The sequence below is a fragment of the Schistocerca nitens genome, chromosome 1, assembly GCF_023898315.1.
Source record: "Schistocerca nitens isolate TAMUIC-IGC-003100 chromosome 1, iqSchNite1.1, whole genome shotgun sequence".
Taxonomy (NCBI): domain Eukaryota; kingdom Metazoa; phylum Arthropoda; class Insecta; order Orthoptera; family Acrididae; genus Schistocerca; species Schistocerca nitens.
The window spans coordinates 474851228-474875251 of record NC_064614.1 but is presented as its reverse complement, the minus strand read 5'-3'; the positions used below and the strand labels follow the sequence as shown (position 1 = coordinate 474875251).

The 24024-nt window shown below is 42.1% G+C and overlaps 1 protein-coding gene across 1 annotated transcript in view; it reads left to right on the top strand.

Moving 5' to 3' along the window:
• LOC126252011 (peroxidase-like) overlaps window positions 1-24024 on the top strand; it is a 184593-nt gene that overhangs the window by 58840 nt on the left and 101729 nt on the right. Inside the window, exons 4-5 of the mRNA XM_049952798.1 lie at window positions 12765-12815; window positions 16823-17015. Of these exons, the coding sequence (XP_049808755.1) occupies window positions 12765-12815; window positions 16823-17015 (244 nt within the window). The remainder of the gene's footprint in view (window positions 1-12764; window positions 12816-16822; window positions 17016-24024) is intronic.

The window sequence follows — 24024 nt, the reverse complement described above, 5'->3', positions numbered from 1 at the left end:
AATTTCTTTCCACACATTGTCTTTGCTTTGCTCTCGTGCTATGTCCTGTAATGACGAGGAAATAAAATTTTCAAATGCTACTTGCTGAATGTACATGACACTGAAATTTGCTTTGCAGAAGTTGGTTGCTACGTCTTGCTGATTGTTGCTGAGAGAACGAGAAAGTGCATCTGCTATAACATTTTGTGTGCCGGGAATGTGAACTATTGTAAAATTAAATTCCTGTAAATAAAGTTTCCATCTACTTAATCTATCATGAGTAAATTTAGCCGAAAGTAAGAATTGTATAGCTCTGTGATCCGTGTAAACGGTCGTATGTCTGCCATAAAGAAAGTGTCGAAATCTCGTAAAAGCCCATACAACACATAATGTTTCTAGTTCAGTAACGGAATAATTTCGTTCAGCAGGTGACAAAATGCGGCTTGCAAATGCGATGTTTTTAATTACTGTAGAACCATCTTCTTCAATTTCCTGAAAAATATGTACGCCTAAAGCTGTGTTGGAACTGTCGGTGGCAATGGAAAAATTTCTAGTAAGATCTGGGTGCGATAAAAGTGGTGTATTCAGCAAAGCATGTTTCAACAACATTCTCGTGAATAAGATTCTACGTGTCAAAATTATTACTTACGTTACTGGAATATGCAACCTGTACTGTATCTGGTCAAATTCTGTCGTACGTACTGTTATTTACGGGACGATGCTGTGGCATATCGACTAATTGAACTGCTATATTATTTCTTACTGACATGTTACGCTATAGATGACACCTATTGTCTGTTCATTCATCATAATATGCTGTTGCTGATGTTCTGGCTGCTGAAAAGATCGACTGTTATTGAATGTACGCTGAAAAATTGTGCTCATTAATTTTACGTCTGTCATAATAGTCACTTCTATACGGCGCATTGCGATACGAGTCGAAATATTGTGTTTTCTGTACGTAGTTATTTCTCTGCTGTGCGTTACTATTTATTGTAGCTGGGACTATACGTGCACGCGGCGAAACATTAAAGCCTGGTTGACCTTGTAGACTGTATTGTTGGTTACGTATGCTAAGCGGCTGACTTTCATGCTGTTGTGGTGAAAAACGTCTATTGTTACTAAAATGTGGTTCCTGTTACTAATAATTTTAAACATACTGATGATTACTATTTTATCTGATATTAAAATTACGGTGGTAGTTGTCATTACGGGAGTGCCTACTGAATATTGTCACATTCGGTAAAAATTGTCATATCCGGTGTTCAGTACATATTCTTAATTCTAGGTAGAGCAAAAGTTAAAGAGCTGTTTTGATAGATATAAAGGATAGTAGAAGAGAAGGCAGCAGTGCAGAAAACTAAAGATGAAACAGCACTACTACAGCTCGGGGCCCTATGCTCGCTACGGCACATATTCATTAAAGCGTAATGAATCCCCTGAGGTCTATTACGCACTGCAAATAAAATTTAACTTTTGCGTCACAGGCAATGGCGGTATAAATTCAGAAATAAATTGCTGTATCCATGCTAATTGTCGTTTCTGTAGTACACTCAATGCTGATGAAAATACAAAAGTAAATTGTCGTATCAGGTTCAAAGTTTGTTTCACTGTTACAGACCAAGCTGGTGAAAGTACAAAAATAAATCGACATAACCAGTTCAAATCGTGTATCTGTACTCTGTCATTATTATGTTCCTTCGATTTTCTTACAAATAAAAATTGCTCGTAATGTACGTTCTCGTCACTGAATTTAACAAAACGTTCAGGTTTGTGTGAGAATCTGTTTGTCTGTGTCATTTCGGATTTCAAGTTGCGTGGCTTTTCAGATTTTAAGTCGCGTAGCTTTTCGCATTTTAAGTCGGGTAATTGCTGTAAATTGTTCAAACTATACGCGCTGCGTGAGTCTGACAAATTTTCGCAAAGTGGCGTCTGCTGTGATGTGTTATTAACTGAAGTGTTTTTCATCTCTGTTACTTCTTGTTGTAAACTTGACAGTTTTCGACGCAATGTGTTATTAGACGAATCAATCTCATTAATTGTCTGCTGTAAATTTTGAAATTCAGGTGTTTGATTAAATGAAACCGGTGTAGTATCGTCTGATTTATTGTCATTAGTATTTTCGATGACGTCAATACGACTGGCCAATTCATCACATTTTTCAGTCAGTATTTTAACCTGATCATCGTTTTTAGTGTCAGCGGCATTAATCTGTTTTTTCAATTTACGTGTAGTTTCGTTCAGTTTTCTAACGTCAGCTTTCACGACATCGGAATCCTGTGTTATTTCTAATTGTTCGAGTCTGTCGGTCACTATTTGAATATCTGCTGTATGTGTATCTGTTTTTGATTTAAGATCAGAAATTTCATCACGTAATTCCGCGTTCAACTGTTTGATGGAATTAATTTCCTCGGACATTGTAGCAATATTGTTGTCTACGTATGTTTTTGCTTTCGCAAACATCTTACGTTTGTCTTCTTGTCTCTGTGCAGTGATTGTTTCCATGACTTGACGTTTGACTTTATTTTGATCATCAATAAATTTGCGGAAACGCGTATCACTGTTCTGTATGTGAAGACTAAGACGTTCGTTAATTTGAGTGTTCTGTTGTTCGAATTTCGCGTCAATCTTTTCATCCATTGTGCGCGAAAGTTCTGTTGTCATTGCTTTAAACTCGTCGCGTAATTGTGTAGCTTTTTCAGAGCATTGTTTAGCGACTCCGCTAATTTCGTCTCTGAGTGTTTCTGTTGCAGCTGTTTGCGATTCCCTTAATTCCAGAGCTACAGACCTAATTTCTTCGCTACTTTTTCTTGAACAAGCCTCAATTTCCTCGCGTAACTGTTCCTTAGTGTCATGACATTGCGCGGCAACGGCTCTAATTTGTTCACTAAGCTGCCTGGAATTGTTGTCTAATTTTTCACTCTGTTGTCTGACCTGTTCACTAAGTTTGTCTTGTTTTTCACTCTGTTGTCTGACCTGTTCACTAAGTTTGTCTTGTTTTTCACTCTGTTGTCTGACCTGTTCACTAAGTTTGTCTTGTTTTTCACTCTGTTGTCTGAAACTTTGTTGCAAAAATGCCATAATTTGTTCCAAGCCAAAATTAGCATTTCTATTCTCTGTGTTAATTAATACTGGATCTGGAATTGTCTCATTTTCAGTAACCATTTGGTTATTCTGAGATTCACACAAAGGTTTCTCAGTCGAATTTACACTGTCGGTCACTATTTCGGAATTAAATAAATCCGGCGTACTTTCCGTACATTGATCATTTTCATTCGAAAAATTTGTCTGTGCGTTAGTTGAATTTTCCAGACCGGGTGTATTAGGCTGGGCAGCGCTCATTACAACAGAGCGTCCCTCGTCATCGATTGTCGTCAAATCAACAGAGGACATAACCGAGTTCGTTTGTTCATCATTAAGACAAAAATCATCGTTAGTGGTTGAAAAGCATTGATTGTCGGTGCACGCAGGATTGTCATTATTACACTGCGTGTCCGAATTACTATCAGTCACGTTGTTTAAATCGGTAATTTCATTCAAAATACCTCGCGATACACTATTCACAGTCTTTCGCGGCATTTTCACAATAAACACAAATATTCACAAAAGAAATAATCACAATGCAAAACAACACACAAATTCAACAGAGCAACGAATTGCCGATGATCTGAGGAAAGAAAGTTACAAATTAATAAAAGCGTTGCGCCAAATTATAATTATATCTAAACAATAAGAGCAGATATCTGACTGTTTTTCAAAAGATTCACACGAAATACGATCCTGGACTGGGTGTCGCCAAGTGTAACCTCCCCACAACAAATTCTTAATAATATATAACTATATTTATTAGTAATGGTGCCACAGCTAAGTATAAACTCCCCACAAGAATATTAATGACAATGACAATTAAATAAAAGCTCGCTATCTGACTCAAGTACAAGTTCCCATTAAATAATGAACGCTAATCCCATGATAATGAAACTGTAATGATAACCTAAACTCAATTCAACCGAAAAGTCGGTGTTTGCCCTGTGCGAAACGAGAATAAATTTCTTACCTTAGTGAAACTGCATGTCAAAATTCTGCTCTTATTGTTCTCTGGCGCTTGCATGAAAAGCATTGGAAGTACCTTTTAAAAATCTTTGTTAAAAGGAAATGGAAGGAAATTTGAATGATTGTCTCTAAAATTGCTTTTAAATCAAAATTATTATTGGGGGCGATTTTTGAAAGTTAAATTACAATGACTGTTCGTTACATTATCTGATGAGCGCAAAGCTGCATGATTATTTATTTAAATAAATTATACCTCGTCCTGAATCTCGACCATTGCGATGCCGACGCCCGCCGACTGCTCTCCGCTACTGCTAGCAACCGACTCCAAGCACTACTGAGGACTGACTACTGCAGACTGACTGACTGACTGCTCGCTACTGCGAGTCGAGCGCAACTGCTCTGGTCAGAGATTCTACAATGTCTCAGCATCGCTGCCGCACAACATACGTGTTTCATTATCAAATCTAAAACGATCTTTGTTTGTTATTAGAAATTCACGTGCAAGATAACTTGGCCGTGCACAGAAATGTATTCCTGTTCTGATCGCTGTTCCGAAGGGGGCCCGCCTGTTTTCTGCCGCCTAATGAGCAGCGTGCTTCGTCCGTCACAAACGAAAGATTCTCTGCCCGCTTCAGCGCACTGTGGCAATGGAGAAGCACGAACGCCGGCTGCTCTTCAATCTTCCTCAAACGAAAAAAAGAGTCTCATTTCATAGCCTACTTTCGCAACTTCATGACGAATTACCTGTAATTTCGTTAATGATCGTAGTTATCATGATATTTCTACATTAACCCTCGCATTACAAAGGGGGGAGGGGTACTTTATGCCAAACTTCTGAAAATATTTTAATCTAGTCAGTTACTTTATATTTTAAAATTTTGAAAAAAAAATTTTTTTTTTGCTTTTAATGAATTCTTCTACCAAATTCCATAAATGTTTTAAAGTTTTCGGTCGAACTTAACCTAAAAATTTAAATCTCAGTAGCAGATGCCACTTTTCCCAGAGAATGTCGTATTCAGTATTTCCTGGTTCAGGGCCTTACTTACATATCGGTAGGTCTGTAAAAAGTGTGTTGAGAGTAAAAGTCAACATTAATGAACGAAATTTGCTTTCTTTAAATTTTTTGTGGTGGTTGTGAAACTGGTATACAGATTATTGGAAGTGGACTGATATTGCTAAAACGTATTGATGTGTCGGCAGCTGGGCCAACACCTTGTAGATAGAGGTGGCTTAAAGGCACGCGAGACTAACGCAGACGGGCGTGAAGTACTGGAACAGGATACGTAATTAATGCTATGAAGAAAAGAACGGAGCTTCTCATATACTTATCTTTAATTTCTTCTTGTACATCTCTATGGTGAACACAAGTGAGACTCTAATTACAATCACTGTAAGGCTAATGGCGCCTTGCTAGTTCGTAGCCATTAACTTAGCTGAAGGCTATTCTGTCTCTCGGCTAATGAGAGAGAAAGGCTTCGTACGTCTAGTCGCTAGCACTGTCGTCCGTACAACTGGGCTGAGTTCGAGTCAGTCTCTCGAGACCTGCCTTGTGGTGGCGCTAGGTTTGCGATCACACAGTGGCGACACGCGGGTCCGACATGTACTACAGGACCGCGGCCGATTTAAGCTACCACCTAGGACGTGTGGTGTCTGGCTGTGACACCACACGTATTTTCAGGTTTTGAACAGTACATAAACACCTGTTTTAACACCCCCCTCCTCCGCCTTGGTTGCGTGCATTATGGAAAATGCCTTGGTATTGCCAGGGCTAAGTAAGCTACTGCGTGAAAATCGAATATTTTGCAAACAAAATGAGGGTTTCTATGGGTTTCTGTTTGCTACATGTTAGTTCATACAGTGCTGCACAGAAAATGTAGCTAATATATCGAATTTTTCTTTGAAACTTGAGATGAGATCGATAGCTATCTCCATTTTCAATGTTCGCAAATCATACAGTGAACATGAAAAACTCATAACATCTCTAACATCTCACAAACGTTCCGGGACATCAAAATGAGTTTTTGGTAATCATAGCAGGCAAAACAGTATTTCTTATGTACTGCGATAGATGAATAACTACAGATTTTTTCGATGAAATGATGAAATTATTTTAGGGTCGTCGTCATAACCTACTGACCTGTCTTGTCCTGAATCGTTTGTCTAGTAGTAGTTTCAGAATTCTCTCTCAATTGCAAGTGCATTAGCATGTTAGTGAGGTAATATCCTTTAAACAGCGCTGTGTTTTTGCCACAGTAGCTAATTTTAACATGGCAACAAAAGAAAGAAAATATGTTTTACAAATCAGGCGAAAATAAAAGACTCTTTCTGTTGCAATTCCAGCGTAATCCTATAACCCACTGTGTTCTTAAAAACAAACTGTTGGCTTGTAGAATTATTTATCGTCCTGGTATAACGTGTTAATATTATCCTTCGCAGATTCACTACTTGTAGCTTACAAGTTCTGCTTGTTAGCAGTCCTAAGCTGGTGCGCTATACCTCCCCTACATTGCTAGCCACTGGCCGCTAGCAACACAATCCCCACCACGACCGTTGTCCCCTTCCCTACTATGCAGCCTGCCCAGGTAGGGACCAAGTTATTCTGTTTGCACTCCACGTGTCTGCAGTCAATGTGCACTCTAACGTCGTTGGGCCACGGTGCCGCAGACGCCGCTGAAGGCGCCAAAACAAAATGGTACAAGCGATTAATAAAGTTGAGTACTGTGCGGCAATTCATTTCCCGCATCTGAAGGGGAGCAATAGTTGACGCATTGTTGGCGGAAGTGGACTACAGTCAAACATCAACATATGGACAGTGGTTCATCTAACGTTGTCTGAGACCAGCGGAGAAGTGAAGACGATTACTCTGTGAAAATCCTAAAATCGCTAGACAAATGGAGGCCCAAGTGCTAGAAGACCACCAAATCAAAACCGAGGTGATAGTGGTAATGGTGAAACTGGGTCGCTCAATTGTTTACAACATCTTGCACCAGAAAAAAAGTGAATCGAGGCAGCAGCAGAAATAATGTAAATGTCTCAAGCCAGACCAGGTGACTTCTGTAACCGACTAATTCCTATGGACAACTGTTGAGTCTATCTCTCCGTTTCCGAGACAAAGGAGCAAAGCGAGCAGTGAAAACATGAGGATTCACCACAGCCGAATAAAGTGATAAGCCAACCATTGTCATGCAATATGTTGCAGTTTTTGGGGGTGCCATGGTGTAGTGCTAACAGATTACGCTCGTACGGGGCAAACTGTCGTAGAATGAAACTACCGATAACTACTGGGGGCTATCAAATTTGGTCTCACATCCAGTATTTCATCACATGGCACCCAGTGACTTGTTCCTAATTCCTTGGATGAAGAAATCATTGCGTGATAGTCATTTCCAGAATGACGAGCAGGTGATATTTGAGATGGGCCGTTCTCTGAACAGCCAAAATGCTGACTACCAAACAAGGTCTGTACGAGTCATCCATCTCTGGGGAAAATGTGTCGCATTGAAGGGTGAACGTGTAGTGAAGAACCAACACCACCACTAACGTCCATCGTCCCAGCTAGATTATTTTTCCGATTTCCTAATTAACACTTTATGACTGCCTCTCGTATACAGGGTGTCCCATTTATCTTGACCACCCTAAATAACTGTTTGTCCAGGTGCAAATTACAAAATGTTTCAAGCAAATTTTCTTTATCCGTCACGGGGGCATCAGTCAGCATGATTGCCTTCGTTGTAGCTTTGTTTTTTTTTCAAAGATATCAAAAGCGGTATGACTTTTTCTAAATGACACCCTGCATTTTTTATTCGGTAATGTATTTCCCCTCCTAAGGCCTATTCAAAAACGTATCACAGTGTACCATTCACTGAAACACAACACGTTATTAATTACATAACACAACATTGACTTTGAGCCCGGTATCACAAACTCGTCCACTTGCTGGAGTTGTCAGGAAACAAATTAAAACCAAGTAAAAACACAACACAAAATTGACTTTGACTCTCCCGTACCATTCCCAGGAGTGAAACATTCACAGGTGCTCAAAGTGGTGACCCTGGAGACCAGTACACTGGTGCACTCGCTGAATGAAAGAATTATTTTCTGCTTCCGGTGTTGCCTGCTGAAGAGAATTACAAGCAAGCACGATACGTTCCTGCATGTCCTCTGGAGTTGCTGGAATATCGCGATGGACAACGTCTTTAATGCATCCCCAAAGAAAAAAGTCCTGAGGATTTAAATCAGGAGACCTAGCAGGCCAAGTAACTGTTCCTCCTCGACCAATCCATCTGGCACGATACCTTCGGTTCATAACAAGACGTGCACGCAAGGTATTATGTGCTGGACAACCATCGTGTTGATACCACATAAGCATTCTGGTTCTTAGCCGCACTTCATCCAGAAAAGGAGGAAGAATTCGTCTGAGGAAGTTCGTATACGCAGTGCCGTTTAGACTACCATTGATAAAATAAGGGCCAATAATTGTAGTACCAAGCATCCCACACCAGACGTTAACTCTCCATTGGCGCTGATGTTCCACCTGTCTAAGCCATCGTGGGTTGTCGCTGAACCACTAATGCGTATTCCTCGTATTTAGCTGTCCTTTGTTTGAGAGGGAACATTCACCGGTAAATAGAACATTGGAGAAGAAGTTCGGGTTGGCGAAGATTTGCAGCTGCGCCAACTGACAGAACTGTACACGATTCTGGAAATCATTCCCATGCAGTTCTTGATGTAGATGAACATGGTAAGGATGGAACCGATGACGTGCAAGAATACGATGTACACTGGTCCTAGGAATGCCAATCTCGTGTTCAAGCTGTCGTGTGCTTACATGTGGATTCATAGCAACGGAAGCGAGGTCAGTAACTACGGCACCTTCGTCTGTGCAAGTGCTACGACGATTGCGTTCACGTGGGTTGGAACTTCCCAGTTTCCTGAAGCGTCTCAACAAGACGAGAAAACATCCGTCGGGAAGGGGGTTCTTGTCAGGATATCGCTCTCTGTACAGTTCCGCTGCCTGCGTAACATTTCGCCTAACTTCAACAACAACAACAATAAAAGAAACGTTATGTCTATGCAGTTTGTAGGAAGAACTGCCTTCACTCTATGCCTACTCTACACAACAGTATTTAAAAGGACTAAACTACTGTACTAAATGTACCCGCACATAAGAAAACAGTACTGCAATTACTGTTATGCTAACTTACATTCCCCATAGATGAGTATCATTTCTACCTTCTCTTCGTTAGTGTACAGTCTGCTCATACAACTCTTCAACTGACCATTGTTGACGGAATTATGAGTGTGCATTCTACATTTGTCCTCTGTCAACCTCAGCACGTGTATGTGTTCCATTACCCCGAGTACCTGCACTAAGAGCCGGGAGCGTCAACGTCAATGTAGTGTTATGTGATTAATATCGTTGTGTTTCAGTGAATGATACACTGTGATTCCATTTTTGAATAGGTCTTTAGGAGAGGAAATGAACTACCGAATAAAAAACACAGGGTGCCATTTAAAAAAGTCACACCGCTGTTCATATCTTTGTAAAAAATGAAGCCACAACGAAGACAATCATGCTGATTGATGTCCCCCTGACGGCTAAAGAACATTTGCTTGAAACACTTTGTAATTTTTGTAATTTGCATCTGGACAAACAGTTATTTAGGGTGGTCAAGATAAATGGGACACCATGTATAGTATCCGTTCTCTGTTGGATCAGGGTCGTAAATAAGGCATCTTGATTCCAAGCAAAAAAAAAAAAAAATACATGTAACTCGTAATAACATTGGAGTTAATGCAATTACACACATCTCAACCGTATCCTTTGTACACTCACGCTCATAAATTAAGGATAATGCTGATACATGGTGAAACAACGCCCTGGTGGGCGGTTTGCGGGTTTAAATCACCTCGGGGTATGACCATGCGGAGAATTTGACATGCGGTCGTCGCACGGTGGCGCTGGCAGCAGTCCACATACACAGAGGTGTGTTGGTGCAGCGAGTGCAGCGAGTAAGGGTGCAGACGTTTTCAGACGTGCCAATGGTGATTGTGTGTTAAAAATGACTCAAAGAACACATATTGATGACGTTATGAGGGGTAGAATACTAGGGCGACTGGAGGCTGGTCAAACACAGCAGGTCGTAGCACAGGCCCTCCATGTGCCACAAAGTGTGATCTCACGATTATGGCAACGATTCCAGCAGACAGGAAACGTGTCCAGGCGCTACAGTACGAGACGTCCACAGTGTACAACACCACAAGAAGACCGATATCTCACCATCAGTGCCTGCAGACGGCCACGGAGTACTGCAGGTAGCCTTGCTCGGGATCTTACCGCAGCCACTGTAACAGTTGTCTCCAGACACACTGTCTACAGACGACTGAACAGACATGGTTTATTCGGCCGGAGACCTGCAAGGTGCATTCCACTGATCACTGGTTTCAAGAACACAGTACATGGTCATTGGAACAGTGGTCCCGGTTATGTTCACGGACGAGTTCAAGTGTAGTCTGAACAGTGATTTTCGCCGGGTTTTCATCTGTCCTGAACCAGGAACCAGACACCAACCCCTTAATATCCTTGAAAGGGACTTGTTTGGAGGTCGTGGTTTGATGGTGTAGGGTGGGATTATGATTGGTGCACGTACATCCCTGCATGTCTTTGACAGAGGAACTGTAACTGGTCAGGTGTATCGGGACGTCATTTTGTACCAGTATGTCCGCCTTTTCAGGGATGCAGTGGGTACCACCTTTCTCCTGATGGATGATAACGCACGGCCCAACCGATCTGCCATCGTGGAGGAGTACCTTGAAACAGAAGATACCAGGCGAATGGAGTGGTCTGCCTGTTCTCCAGACCTAAACCCTATCGAGCACGTCTAGGATGCTCTCGGTCGACGTATCGCTGCACGTCTTCAGACCCCTACGACACTTCAGGAGCTCCGACAGCACTGGTGCAAGAATGGGAGGCTATACCCCAGCAGCTGCTCGACCACCTGAACCAGATTATGCCGACCCGTTGTGCGGCCTGTGTACGTGTGCATGGTGATCATATCCCATATTGATGGCGGGGTACATGCGCAGGAAACACTAGCGTTTTGTAGCACATGGGTTTCGGGACGGTTTTCTCAACTTATCACCAATACCGTGGACTAGTAGATCTGTGTCGTGTAAGTTCCCTATGTGCCTATGCTATTAGCGCCAGTTTTGTGTAGTGCAACGTTGTGTGGCACCACATTCTGCAATTATCCTTCATTTATGAGCATGAGTGTAGATACCTCAGCAGATGGGACACTGCAGTGAGGAAGCAGGATCAGTTCACCGCCACCACAGGGGCCTGCCGCAAGTGACAATAACGAAGTACCAGCTGCTGTAGTGGAGGCTCTACAGTATTCATCGTGAAACTTCTGGTCTATTTAAAAGTGACTTCAGCCGCTTTCAGCAATTTTTATTTCTATCATTGTTTCCAGCCACCTGCTTCACTTACGCATCGACAACTTTCTTACGATTTGGACTGGGCGTTTGGGCCCACCTACGAATTACTCGAATTACTATAATTGATTGACTTGTCTTGTAAACCTCATGCATTTGGCGTCCATTGTCACTATGTTCTGCCTATCTTCGTAAAAATCAATTACTGCACTAACATAGCCCACAAGTAAATAAAAATGTCGCATATTTCCAACTCAAATATCAAACTATGTCAGTTGCACCCATAAAACACCAGTGACACTGCAGTGTTACCCCGAATGCAAACGAAACTTACCTAAGATGGCTGATCACCTCTCGTAGAAACCATTTTGTCAAGTAATTCCCTGGCATTCTATGTGTAAAACGAAGTTTTAGCTGAATTTATGTTACCATATGCGAAACTTTAGCTAAAGAAATCTCGCGGAGAAGTTTGTAGATTCCGGGAGTTAGACTTGCAGTCCGATACATCTGTTGTGTGAAAAACCGACTATGGTTGTTAGTTTATGTTTCCTCGAAGTAAAATGCTCATTGAATGTGATGACCTCTGCAGAAACTGTATGGCTTGCAGGTTATTGAGCTTCTGAAATAATTATCCAAAACGCCTGTCACCTCTGTCAGTGAAGAGATGGAAAATTTTGTGAAAACTCGTTCTCGGTGTAACAAGAATTTGTAACGACCGCGGAGGGATCCATAGTTTAACCGTATGGAAGGATGTTACCAGCATAGATCAACGCACATTAATTGTGAAGCAGTTTGATAGGCTATCCGATTTGTAGCGTTCTCAAAATAATGTAAAGAGACTAACATATTTCGCCACATTTGCACTTTAGCACCCACAGATATCAGTTCGTTTTTTTTCCCCGTTAACATTTTCTGAAAATTCGTGAAATATGCCAAAACACTTGTCTAAAACACAGAGAGGAAAAAGAATTAGTTCTTTTGCTTCATTAAGTAACATATGGAGGACTACCGCCATAGTTACTAAATGACACTGTTTGATGTACAATTTTATTGCTATTCTTGATTTTATAATCGATTGATAACACTGTTCAATTAACTGAAAAGTAAGTCTGCAATAATGGTGGCATTTGTATATATCTACGGAGCAGAGTACGTAATTAACCACTAAAACCTATGCATTTTGTCATTCTAGAAGTAACTCATTATTCTACGGCTTACTAGTGAGTTACATAAATTCATTGCTTTCTAAGAGTATTCGTTGTTCAATTATTTTATCTTATACTTTGTTTGCCTTGCAGATACAGCCCATTGCTCCGCCAGTACAAGTGGTGCAAGTTGAAATACCAACTGTAAGTATCAGTAGTTTCTCATCTTTCTGACAGAGAAATCTAATTTAGTTTTTACTAAAATATCATAGTTAGGAGATAACTATTCATTCTCTACTTCATCTGTCTCAACATTACCGCTTACTCCTTTCTCTAAACGCCAAACCTAAAATGTAATTGAAAGAAAATTCAGTAAATGTGCAACATTCAAATAAGTGTTATTCTGTCAAAGACTAACATTATGAGACTGTGTTTTTTTAGAGAAATAGCTCTCTAACCTCTTATTGTAATTAATACAGATCAATTATTACCGTTTATTGCAAATGGTTTTTAGAAATGACCGTAACGGTTTCAGTAATTCACTGCAACTGTGTTTTTTGAAACAGCATTTCGGACGTTTTCAGTCATACAGAGAGACTCATAAACATGTTACAAGGTGCTACAGGTGTCGTCGCCCTCCACCCCCTAACATAACATGTTCATCTCATGCCGGCCGAAGTGGCCGTGCGGTTAAAGGCGCTGCAGTCTGGAACCGCAAGACCGCTACGGTCGCAGGTTCGAATCCTGCCTCGGGCATGGATGTTTGTGGTGTCCTTAGGTTAGTTAGGTTTAACTAGTTCTAAGTTCTAGGGGACTAATGACCTCAGCAGTTGAGTCCCATAGTGCTCAGAGCCATTTTTGTTCATCTCAGCATGTTTGAAGGTATTGTTGATGCTAGATTGCAGTTTCTGGGTGTGCTGGTAAAGGTGGCACACTATTGTATTTATTGATCTTGATACATACGCCATTGATTTATTTATCAAAAAGCTGTACTTTCAACCGTCTTATTTACCGAATGTCACTATTCGAGATTTTAGAGAAACTCCACTAGCATGAGAGGGGGAAGCTATAAGCGTGTAATATCTCTGTTACAAAGCGCACTAAAGTAATGGGCTCGTCTTTATACCCTTACTAGTTGCACCTTATGTTTAATGTTTATTTTGCTTTCCAATTACATTTTGTCTGAGAAAGTAGGACTGTCATCATTAAAATGTGACAGCACTCAAAACATAGAAACTTTTGTTGAGTCGCTATGAGGCTACACTACACCGAGCAAAATTTCTGTCTACTTGACTCTCAAATTAATTCACCGTACGATGAAAATAGAACGCTGCTGTTTACAGTAAAGTTAAGTTTCTCTCGAAACTATCTCTTCCATACATTTTTCTATTCATGTAGCATACACAAAGTGACCGAATTCGTCCTCGGGCGTCTACTGAAGCTCTTTCAACCGTCGGTTGTGGACTGTTCGGCTCTCTCCTTGCAGTGTTCGTCAGCTTCTGTGGCTACGCGGAGACCCTCTGGGACGTACTCATATATTTTTCCCAATTACTGTCGACCTATCCGTTGATTCCCCGTTACAAAAGAGATATGTGACTGCAATGTGGATACCCTCACCGAATTAGTAAAACTCACTTCTGAAATGTCATTGTATTGTTCTAGCAGGCTGACGTGGATGAAATTCGAGGCCAAGATACATTTTATCAGCTTTAATTTTATGCATAACTGTATGAAACTGAAGTCGCGTTCGGAATTTAACAATTTAAGAGAGTTTCTCGGCTCAACCACATTTATAACGTTAATCACCTTAAAATCTGATTACATCAAAACCGATGCGTTTCGCGAGAGCAACCTTGCATATTTACACATATACCAACACGAAAATCAGAATAACTCATCGAATAAAAGTTCATGAGTGAGACTAAGTTGTCTTCAAACAATCCTGTTGGAGAAACATCCGCAACTGAGCATTATGCCAAAGGTTGAAAATACCGCTTCAGTTGTAAAGTTCTTTTATTATCACACGACCGTTTTCGGGCTCTTATAAGGGATCCCTGTTCTGCGCTCATAGGTAGCACGCAGCGCCTAGTACACGTCCACCGCGGCGCTCGGGGACACAGTTACGACACTTGAAGGTGGGCTTATTAAAGCCCGAAACCGGTCTTCTGATAATAAAAGAACTTAACAACTGAAGCGGTACTTTCAACCTCTGGTAAGTTGTCTTCGTTTGCTTCACTCGACAATCCTCTGATCGGGCACAATTTTCGTCGTAGCCATGCAGCCTGTCGAATTACGCAGCATCTTTGGTCAGTGGCATATATTATTCAACTTGTCACGGTTTGTGGCAAGTTATTCTCGTGAGCGTGAATGAGGAGGATTTAGAATGAAAATTATTTTTAGTTTTGAACCAATCTGTAACTTCTGTGCGATGAGATATTCTGATTTTAAGGCTGTTAACATAACAAGTGTGTCTGGGTGGAAACATTCTCTTAAATTATCTCAGCGTCTGAAGCCATTTCTACTAACTGCTGAACTACAGTCTATTGAGTTTTTTAGTATGACTGAAAAGTGGTGTTGTATTATACCAAACCACACAGGATGTGTCGTAATTAATACTGAAAACTGATTGGGGGTGGAAGTAATCAGCTAATGATCCACCTTTTGTCACAATAGGCATCTCTCCTACACTCTGTGCATCTTATTCTCGTCAGTCGCCCTCCTCCTTGACTTTTTCCTACCTGCTGTTGGCAGATTTCTTCACTTATATTTTGTTTTTTCGTAACAGCCACTGTCACTGTCGTTTCAATGATCTCCTCTTCCTTTATCCGTTCCGTTTCCGATAATATTAAACATGGCTTTAAATGTGCGAAGCAAATCGATATGCCTGGCCCGGCTTAGATCCGTCTACGTTTGTCTTAATCTTTTTGGTTTTGACAAAAATAATCTTATGATTATGAGTCTTTATTATGTTTTAATTTTATTCTGTGACATGGGCAACGTTTGGCCCTTAAAATAATTTAATTTTTGTTCTGAAGAAGATACCATTATTGGCATCAAAACCAAGCTAAATTAATAAAATTTTACCTTGCAACTGAAGGCTGAATTTCTTATTTTCTGAACAATTCACGGTTGCTGAAGCGCTGCATTATGTTAAACATTTGCTAATCGATATCATTCTACATGCCCTTTACCATTGATAATGCATTATTATTATTGTTATTGTTAGTAGTATTATTACTGAGAAGGTTTTATAATATGTTTGGCATGTGTTGCTGCTGATCGGGTGTAAGAGAGGGCCTTAAGATCCTAATCTGGTTCGGCTAAATAAGCAAGATATAAGTAATAAATAAATAATAGAATCAACGACCCTCTATTAAAAGTAACTCAGCAGACGAGACGTTTACGAGATAACTGTAAATGTGTGGTTACAAGCAGCCACTGACTACAGTGTGAAATATTGCCCTAGTTAGTACAAATATATTTCAAATGTGAACGTGGCAACTTAGTCGACATCGAATTGAGCTCAAATTGCGCCCAAGGCTTCAGCACGTTGCATGTTACAATTTACTGTACACTCGTACATGTTAAAGAGGGTGTTTCATGAGTCTTGCTTGCATTTTGATACAATACTGCACCTTGCAATGAATTAAGAATTTTTTCAAACACCTCTAGACCGTGTCGTAAATCTTGACAACCCTACACAATTCGCTACTCTACTTACACACCCGCATTCTTTAGGTGATTCAGGCAGAAAAATTCAGAGGATTGAGGTCAGATGATCTTGGAAGACAGGGTAAAGCATCTCAACAATGGGCTGTAGGTGAAATTTGAGCACAGTTAGTTGGGAATTTAATAGAAGAGTTAGTGTTTCAAATACATTTGTACTAACTGGGACTATATTCGATGCTGAAATCACTGATGGTTCGTAACCACACATTAGCAAATAACTCGTAAACGCCACGCCACGTCTGATGGCTTATTTTTACTAGAGGGTTGTTGATTCTGCTATCACATACTTTCGCCCTGTAAGTTTTCACTATTAATTATGGCAAACCCTGAATATCTGTAGGACACGGACCGGTCCTGCCACTTGGAATAATGTAGTACTTATTTTGGAGAAACTGAGACGATCGTTTGTGAGATATTCTGCTGCAAGCAGGAATCTGGCAGCTGTAGCGTAGTGTCCTGACGGTGGCGCGCGGCGCTTGCAGCAGGTGGTGGTGGAGGTGCAGGAGGTGGGCTCTGCGCCGCCCTGCTCCACGCAGTCTGGGCTGGCGGGCGCGTGCCGGCCGCTGGTGCAGTGCATCACCTTCTACGCCGAGGTGCCCGAGCTGCGCCGCCAGCCCTGCCGTCTCCAGGACAACGAGCTGGGCGTCTGCTGCCCGCTGCGCAGGGAGTCCGCAGGCAAGTCCGCTCTATTCTGCTCTGTACTCGCACATTCTCAAGCTCTCTGTACGAACTGGCAGCTGAGGAGTATTCTCATTCAGCAAATAAAATATTTGCTCAAGTGTCAGATCTCACACCTCCCCATTAGCGCATGGCGCCCAGACGTCAGAGAACAGTGATCGTCGAGACGCGAAGTTATTCAACACAGCAAACACAAAGCAGATATATTAAAATTCGCATTTAAAATTATAACCATGTTGGGCGAAAAATTACCCAACCCCACGAAACATCATGCCAACACCCCGTAACCTCGCCTCTAACCTTGTTAATGACGTCATTTTGGCGAGAAAGAGAGAGTACAATGTTCTTCCGTGTCCATCTGAAGCCACTCACTGATGATTAGATCCCGAAGAGCTACAAAATTCTGAGGATGTTGGTTGCTACGTTTGATCGGCTACTACAAATAGTCCCAGGCATTTATTATGGGTATGAATATCCGAAAGAACCACACAGAATCCGCAGCAGTTCAAATGGTTCAAATGGCTCTGAGCACTATGGGACTTAACATCTGAGGTCAAGCCGGCCAGTGTGGCCGAGCGGTTCTAGGCGCTTCAGTCTGGAACCGCGCGACCGCTACGGTCGCAGGTTCGAATCCTGCCTCGGGCATGGATGTGTGTGATGTCCTTAGGTTAGTTAGGTTTAAGTAGTTCTAAGTTCTAGGGGACTCATGAGCTCAGATGTTAAGTCCCATAGTGCTCAGAGCCATTTGAACCATTTGAATTTGAGGTCATCAGTCCCCTAGAACTTAGAACTACTTAAAGCTAACTAACCTAAGGACATCACACACATCCATGCCCGAGGCAAGATTTGAACCTGCGACCGTAACAGTCGCGCGGTTCCAGACTGAAGCGCCTAGAACCGCTCGGCCCCCCCGGCCGGCTCCGCAGCAGTGATATATATATATATATATATATATATATATATATATATATATATATATATATATATATAGTAAATTGAATGGGGAGAGGGACAAAGGAAAGGAAAGGAATTGATGATATCAGCTGCATCAGGACTTGATGCGGAATCGGCGGCGACGAGTGAAAATGTGTTCCGGGCCGGGACTCGAAGCCGGGATCTCCTGCTTACTAGGCGGTTGCGATAACCCCTTCGCCATCCGGACACAGTGTTTATAGCAAATGCACAGACAGTTTCGGCATTCTCTCCAATCGATCTACATTCCCACCGATCTTCACCTATCCACCGTCCCTGTCCATGCTCCATGCTCGCTAATTTTTAGATTCCCGGTGGAGGTCGAAACGATATTGCGCATCCGCATTGAAGGTTGTCGATTCACGTTGTCGATACACTGGTTCGAGTCCCCCTCCTGCACACATTTCCACTCGTCCCCGCCGATTCTGCATCGAGTCCTGATGCAGCTGATACCATCAGTTCCTTCCATTTCCTTCCCTTTTACCTCCCCCCCCCCCTCAAACTTCAATTTAGGTAATTTATTATGGGACTAATAATGAGCGTATTCGAGGGGCCAGTCGAGGTGCAACACAGTGTGCGAGCGTTCGTCAAACCAGAGTCGTGTGTGTTTAGCTCTGTGAACACGGCTGTTGTCATCTTGAAAAATGGGAGTGATCACGGCATACTCATCTACACAAATACTCCACAAACAACGTGACAGTCTTTGGCGGACTGATCCCTCCTTCCTTGTTACATTCGCGAACAGCGCGTGGGGGTAGTGGTTGTCGATATACCTCTGTATTAGCTCTAATTTTTCGAATTTTCGCGTCACCAAGGTACAGAATAAAGAGCACTACTTGGTAACTGAGAATGTTCACGGTAACCTGAATGAGTGGGCCCACATTCTAGTACGTAAAACACCTCCAAAACATAACAGAAACACCTACCGATAGAACTAAACACTGTTAGTTGAACGTCTTATTGAACCGTCGGTGCACCCGACGCCTTACATCATTTGAATAGAGACTAAATCGCTACTCACCGCACCACACTGCACGCATACAATCAGTTACTGCCCAGTTCCTGTGTTGTTTTGCCCAGTGAAGACCTGCAGCTGTATTTACGGCTGAGCGATGGTGTTATGCGAGGTGCCCTATTACCTGGAGGTTCTCTCGCAATATTCGCTCAGAAACTGATTGAGATGGGCTTGTATTCACTGACACCATCAGTTCCTTTAGGGTTTAAATCTTATTGTCATGGTCCAAATGTACCACTCGTCTATGATTCTTGTCTGTTAAGTTCCTTTTACAACCACTGTTCTTACGCCACGTTACGTGGTTGTGGTTGTGAATGGTCTAGTTCACCTTGTAGACTTATCGGACAGTCCGCGTTCGTACAGCAATAAACTGGGCAGTTTCTAATACGGTGTGATAATGGGCACATTCAAACACATCAGCTATTATCTCCCATTCTGTCACGCTGCACGTCGACCCGTCTTACTGCTCCGATACCACACTACTGACTGCATCATATATTTTTCTTTATTGTTCTTTTACCACCATATCCCCATATGGGCGGCGGAGATGGGAGGACGCCATCAGCTGTAGAACAATCCGCTCTTCATCGCAAGCCTTTAAAAATGTAAACAAAGACGAAACATACGTGATTAAAAGGTGAAAATCTTGCATATGATTTTAAAACCTATAGGAAGGGTCAATTTTGTTGCCTTTACAAAAAACATTACATCAGCTGTTTTTTATATTGTTTAAATTAAAATGTGAAGGCTGAAAGACAAAAATAAAGTCTAGAAAAACAACACTACACTGGGAGAAAAGGATTTTTGGAGGAGAAAAGGTGTTACACAGGGTTGTAAGGTGTGGTTGAAAAATATGAGTCCGTTGGGTATGTAACTAAGCAGATGGAGGTAGGTGTTGGGGTGGATGGTGGGAAGATGGACCGACTGGCACCCACACACCACTTCACTGCCATGATCCATTTCAGCGGTGGGAGGTCAGTTGACCGCCTGGTAACAGCTGTATGCCGTCTACAGCGCTCCAGAGCGACCTGCGTCCTCTCTTAAGGTAATGAATACTACATTGTCTGGTGAACTTCTTTATGCTTGCGGATACTACTGCGCCAACATTAGGGCCGCCGCACAGGCGATTAGAGAGAGATATCAATACTAGCATCCAAGCTATTGAAAAACAAGTAGGATATTTCAAATCAAACAACAGACGGCGAAGGCATTCATTATCGATTTTACAATAAATATGCTGCGAGACTGACGATTTCCTACCTTATATTTATCGACTGCTGCCAATAGCTCTGCGTGGCGGGAAAAGAACGCAGGGCACACCTGTTTGCAAGAGGAGTAAAAGAACGGAAGCACAGAATATCGCTGACGTCCGTCTGTCGTCAGTCCTTGAGCGTTTCCTAAACTGAAACATTAGGTGTTCATAGAGCAAAAGAAGCTAATCTCATAGAATCAGCACGATTCAACGAAAACCCACATGTGTTAAAGGCAGCTCGTTGTATTCGTGCACCACACCACAGATGCAGATAAACAAGTAGATTCTGCCTTGCTAACTTCCCGAAAGAGCCTTTACACATTACCACATTGTAGACTAACACCAAAGATGCGGTAATACGGAATATCTTCGCGGATATTCGATGTACTAGAAGAATCTTCCACTAGTCACAAAACCTTACTCGTTATACTGAGCGGAAAGTGAAAGTGACAGAGGGCGCTCTTCAAGTAGCGTAATATGGCAGTAGTATCGCGTACACTAGATGGAAAAGGGCAGCTCTTTTGGCGGAGCTGTCATTTGTACTCAGGTCACACAAGTGAAAAGGTGTCCGACGGGGTTATGGCCGCACGACGGCAATTAACAGACTCTGAACGGGGAATAGTAGTTGGAGCTAGAACATGGGACATTCTGTTTCTGAAATTCAATATTCAATATTCCGAGATCGACAGTGTCAAGAGTGCTGAGAATACCAAATTTGAGGAGATACCACTCACCACAGAAACGCAGTGGCCGACGGCCTTCACTAAACGACCGAGAGCAGCGGTGTTTGCATAGAGTTGTCACTGCTTACAGAAAAGCAATACTGCGTGACATAACCACAGAAATCAACGTTGGACGTATGATGAATTGCCCTTTAGGACAGCGTGGAGAAATTTGGCGTTAATAGGCTGCGGCAGCATACGACCGACGAGAGTGCATTTGTAACAGTACGACATCGCCTGCAGTGCCTCTCCTGGGCTCTTGACAATACCGATCGGACTCTAGACGACTGGGAAATCGTGGACTGGCCAGATGAGTTCCAGCTTCAGTTTTCAACAAGACACTGCACAAGCTGGTGGTGGCTCCGTAATGAAATGGGCTGTGTTTTCATGAACTGAACTGGGTCCTCTGGTCCAACTGAACCGATCATTGAATGGAAATGGTTATGTTCCGCTACTTTGAGACCATTTACAACCATTCGTGGACTTCATGTTCCAAAACTGCGATGGAATTTTTTGGATGACGATGCTTCATGTCACCGGACCACAAACGTTCGCAACTGGTTTGAAGGACACTCTGGACAGTTGGAGCGAATGATTTGGCCACCCGGATCGCCCGACATGAACCACATCGAGATTTGTGGGACATAAGCGAGAGGTCAGGTCATGCATAAACTCCTGCACCGTCAACACTTTTGCAGTTATGGAAGAGTTTAAGAGGCAGCGTGACTCAATATTTCTGCAAGAGACTTACAACGACTACTTGAGTCCATGCCACGTCGAAGCGCTGCGCCACGTCGGTCAAAAGGAGGCCCGACACGTTATGAGGAGGTAACCCATGACTTCCGTTACCTCAGTGTAAAAGCTCTAATGTACTCAACACACGAAGCGATTTATCAAAAAGGAGCAGCAGTGCAATACAATTATTCGCTAACGATGCTGTCGTGTACAGGGAAGAATAGTCATTGGACGGTCGTAAGAGATTGCAGAAAGGCTCAGACTACATTTCCGCATTGTGTACTGGATAAAAGCTACCTTTAAAAGAGGATATGTGCTAGATAATGGATACAACAAAGAGTGGGGACTCGGTAGTACCCAACTATAAGATATGTGGCGAAGCATCAGAAGCATCTCGCATCATTTAAATTAATGGGGGCAATACTAAGAATCGTTAGCAAACGAGACGACCACGTAAAATCATTTTTACAAAAGGTGACTAGAAGACTTAAATGTGTTTCGGGCATTCTGGGAAAGCACATTGTGTTTGTAAAAGGAATCGCATACAAGGCATCATTGTAACAAATTTTAGTGTACTGCTACAGTGTTTGTAGACATGACAGAATACATCCATGGAGTTCAGAGACATGCTGTTACGATCATAATAGATCAGTATAGCCCATACCAGGGTGTAACAGGGGTGCTCGTGAAACTTAAAAATAAATCAGTTGAAGAAATGCGACTTAATTACAGCGAACTATTGTTTGTTAAATTTAGTGAACCGGTTTTCTAAGAGGATTTTTTGATGATTCTGTCCCCACCACAACACATTCCACCGTAGAGATCACGGATTAAAATAAGAGAGATTATGTAGCTTATATAGGCATATAGACAATCATTTTTACTTCCTTCACTATAAAAATGGAATATAAGAGATTGGTTTTATCAAACTCTAATCATTGCGATTCTAGGATATACAGAGACCCCGTAGAGATCCAAAAATAACTTTAAAGAAAAGGAGAAGGAGTGAAATTAAGCAAGTTGTGCGCCCTTGTGGTATATAAAGCAAACAGCGCCAACACTTCCCCACTACAAGTTCCACAACACACGTCAGCACCCTCCAAGATCTTAAGCTACGTTTTCCGAGGTGCGGAAATTGATCGCAGTGTGCTGCGGAATACGCTTGCGTCTTCGTCTGTCGGATGCGGCAGCAGGACGCTGTGTGAAACGTTCTGCTAGGTGCGGGATGATACGCGTCAAAACGTGAAAAATGAAAGTGGTGTTTTGTTATAATATGGGAATGGTACATGATACGAAAACTATCTTCTGGTGTTATGGAAGTAGAAAAATATTTGAGCTTTTAAGAAAAGTCGATTTTCCACGCCATGTGTTGTACAATAATATAATTTTGTAGTTGCCTTCAGTAGTATACGTCTTTCCGGCCAAAAGAGACAGTAATAGTGAAGTAATATTCTCACGTCTGACGTGGAATTTTTAGCAAATCAACATCAGAAGTGTAATAAGCAACAAACTTTTTCCCTGCATTTTTGTATGTGGGTGTGTGAGTGTGTGTGGGATGGGAGGGGGTGGGGGGGGGGGGTGGGGGGTGGGGGGGAAGGAAGCGGTGAAATCGAATACAGCTATCAGAAAGTGTAGAATTTATTCTTATAGTTTGTTGGAAGTCAGTGGGTGCTACAGTTTCTCCTAGACGAGAACAATATTGTGTGGCCCATTAGCGCGTCACGAATACATGCACGTTGCGAGCAACATTTTGCTTTGTTCGGGGCAGTGAGGTAAAGACTGCAGTAGCGGACACAACGAAGGTCAAACATACAGCTCATTGTTCGATCTAAAAAAATTAATTCTGGCACTCTGATAGCGCATGCAACTTAGAAAAGAGGAGAAAGACTGCGTGTTATTGGGAAGAGTACTCAGGAAGCGCAAAGAAGCCAGACGATTGTTCTTACATCGTGAAGAACAAGGAGCCTGTAACATTTTAGTAACAGAACATATGCTCAACGATGAGGACAAGTTTAAGGCATTTTTCAGATTTACATCCAACCAGTTTATTATCTTCTTTCGTCAATTGAAGATTAACTGAGAAGTTACTCTGTAAATGAGAGGCGAAACCAATAACACCAGCAGAAAAAATGTCAAAAAATGGTTCAAATGGCTCTGAGCACTATGGGACTTAACATCTATGGTCATCAGTCCCCTAGAACTTAGAACTACTTAAACCTAACTAACCTAAGGACATCACACAACACCCAGTCATCACGAGGCAGAGAAAATCCCTGACCCCGCCGGGAATCGAACCCGGGCGCGGAAAGC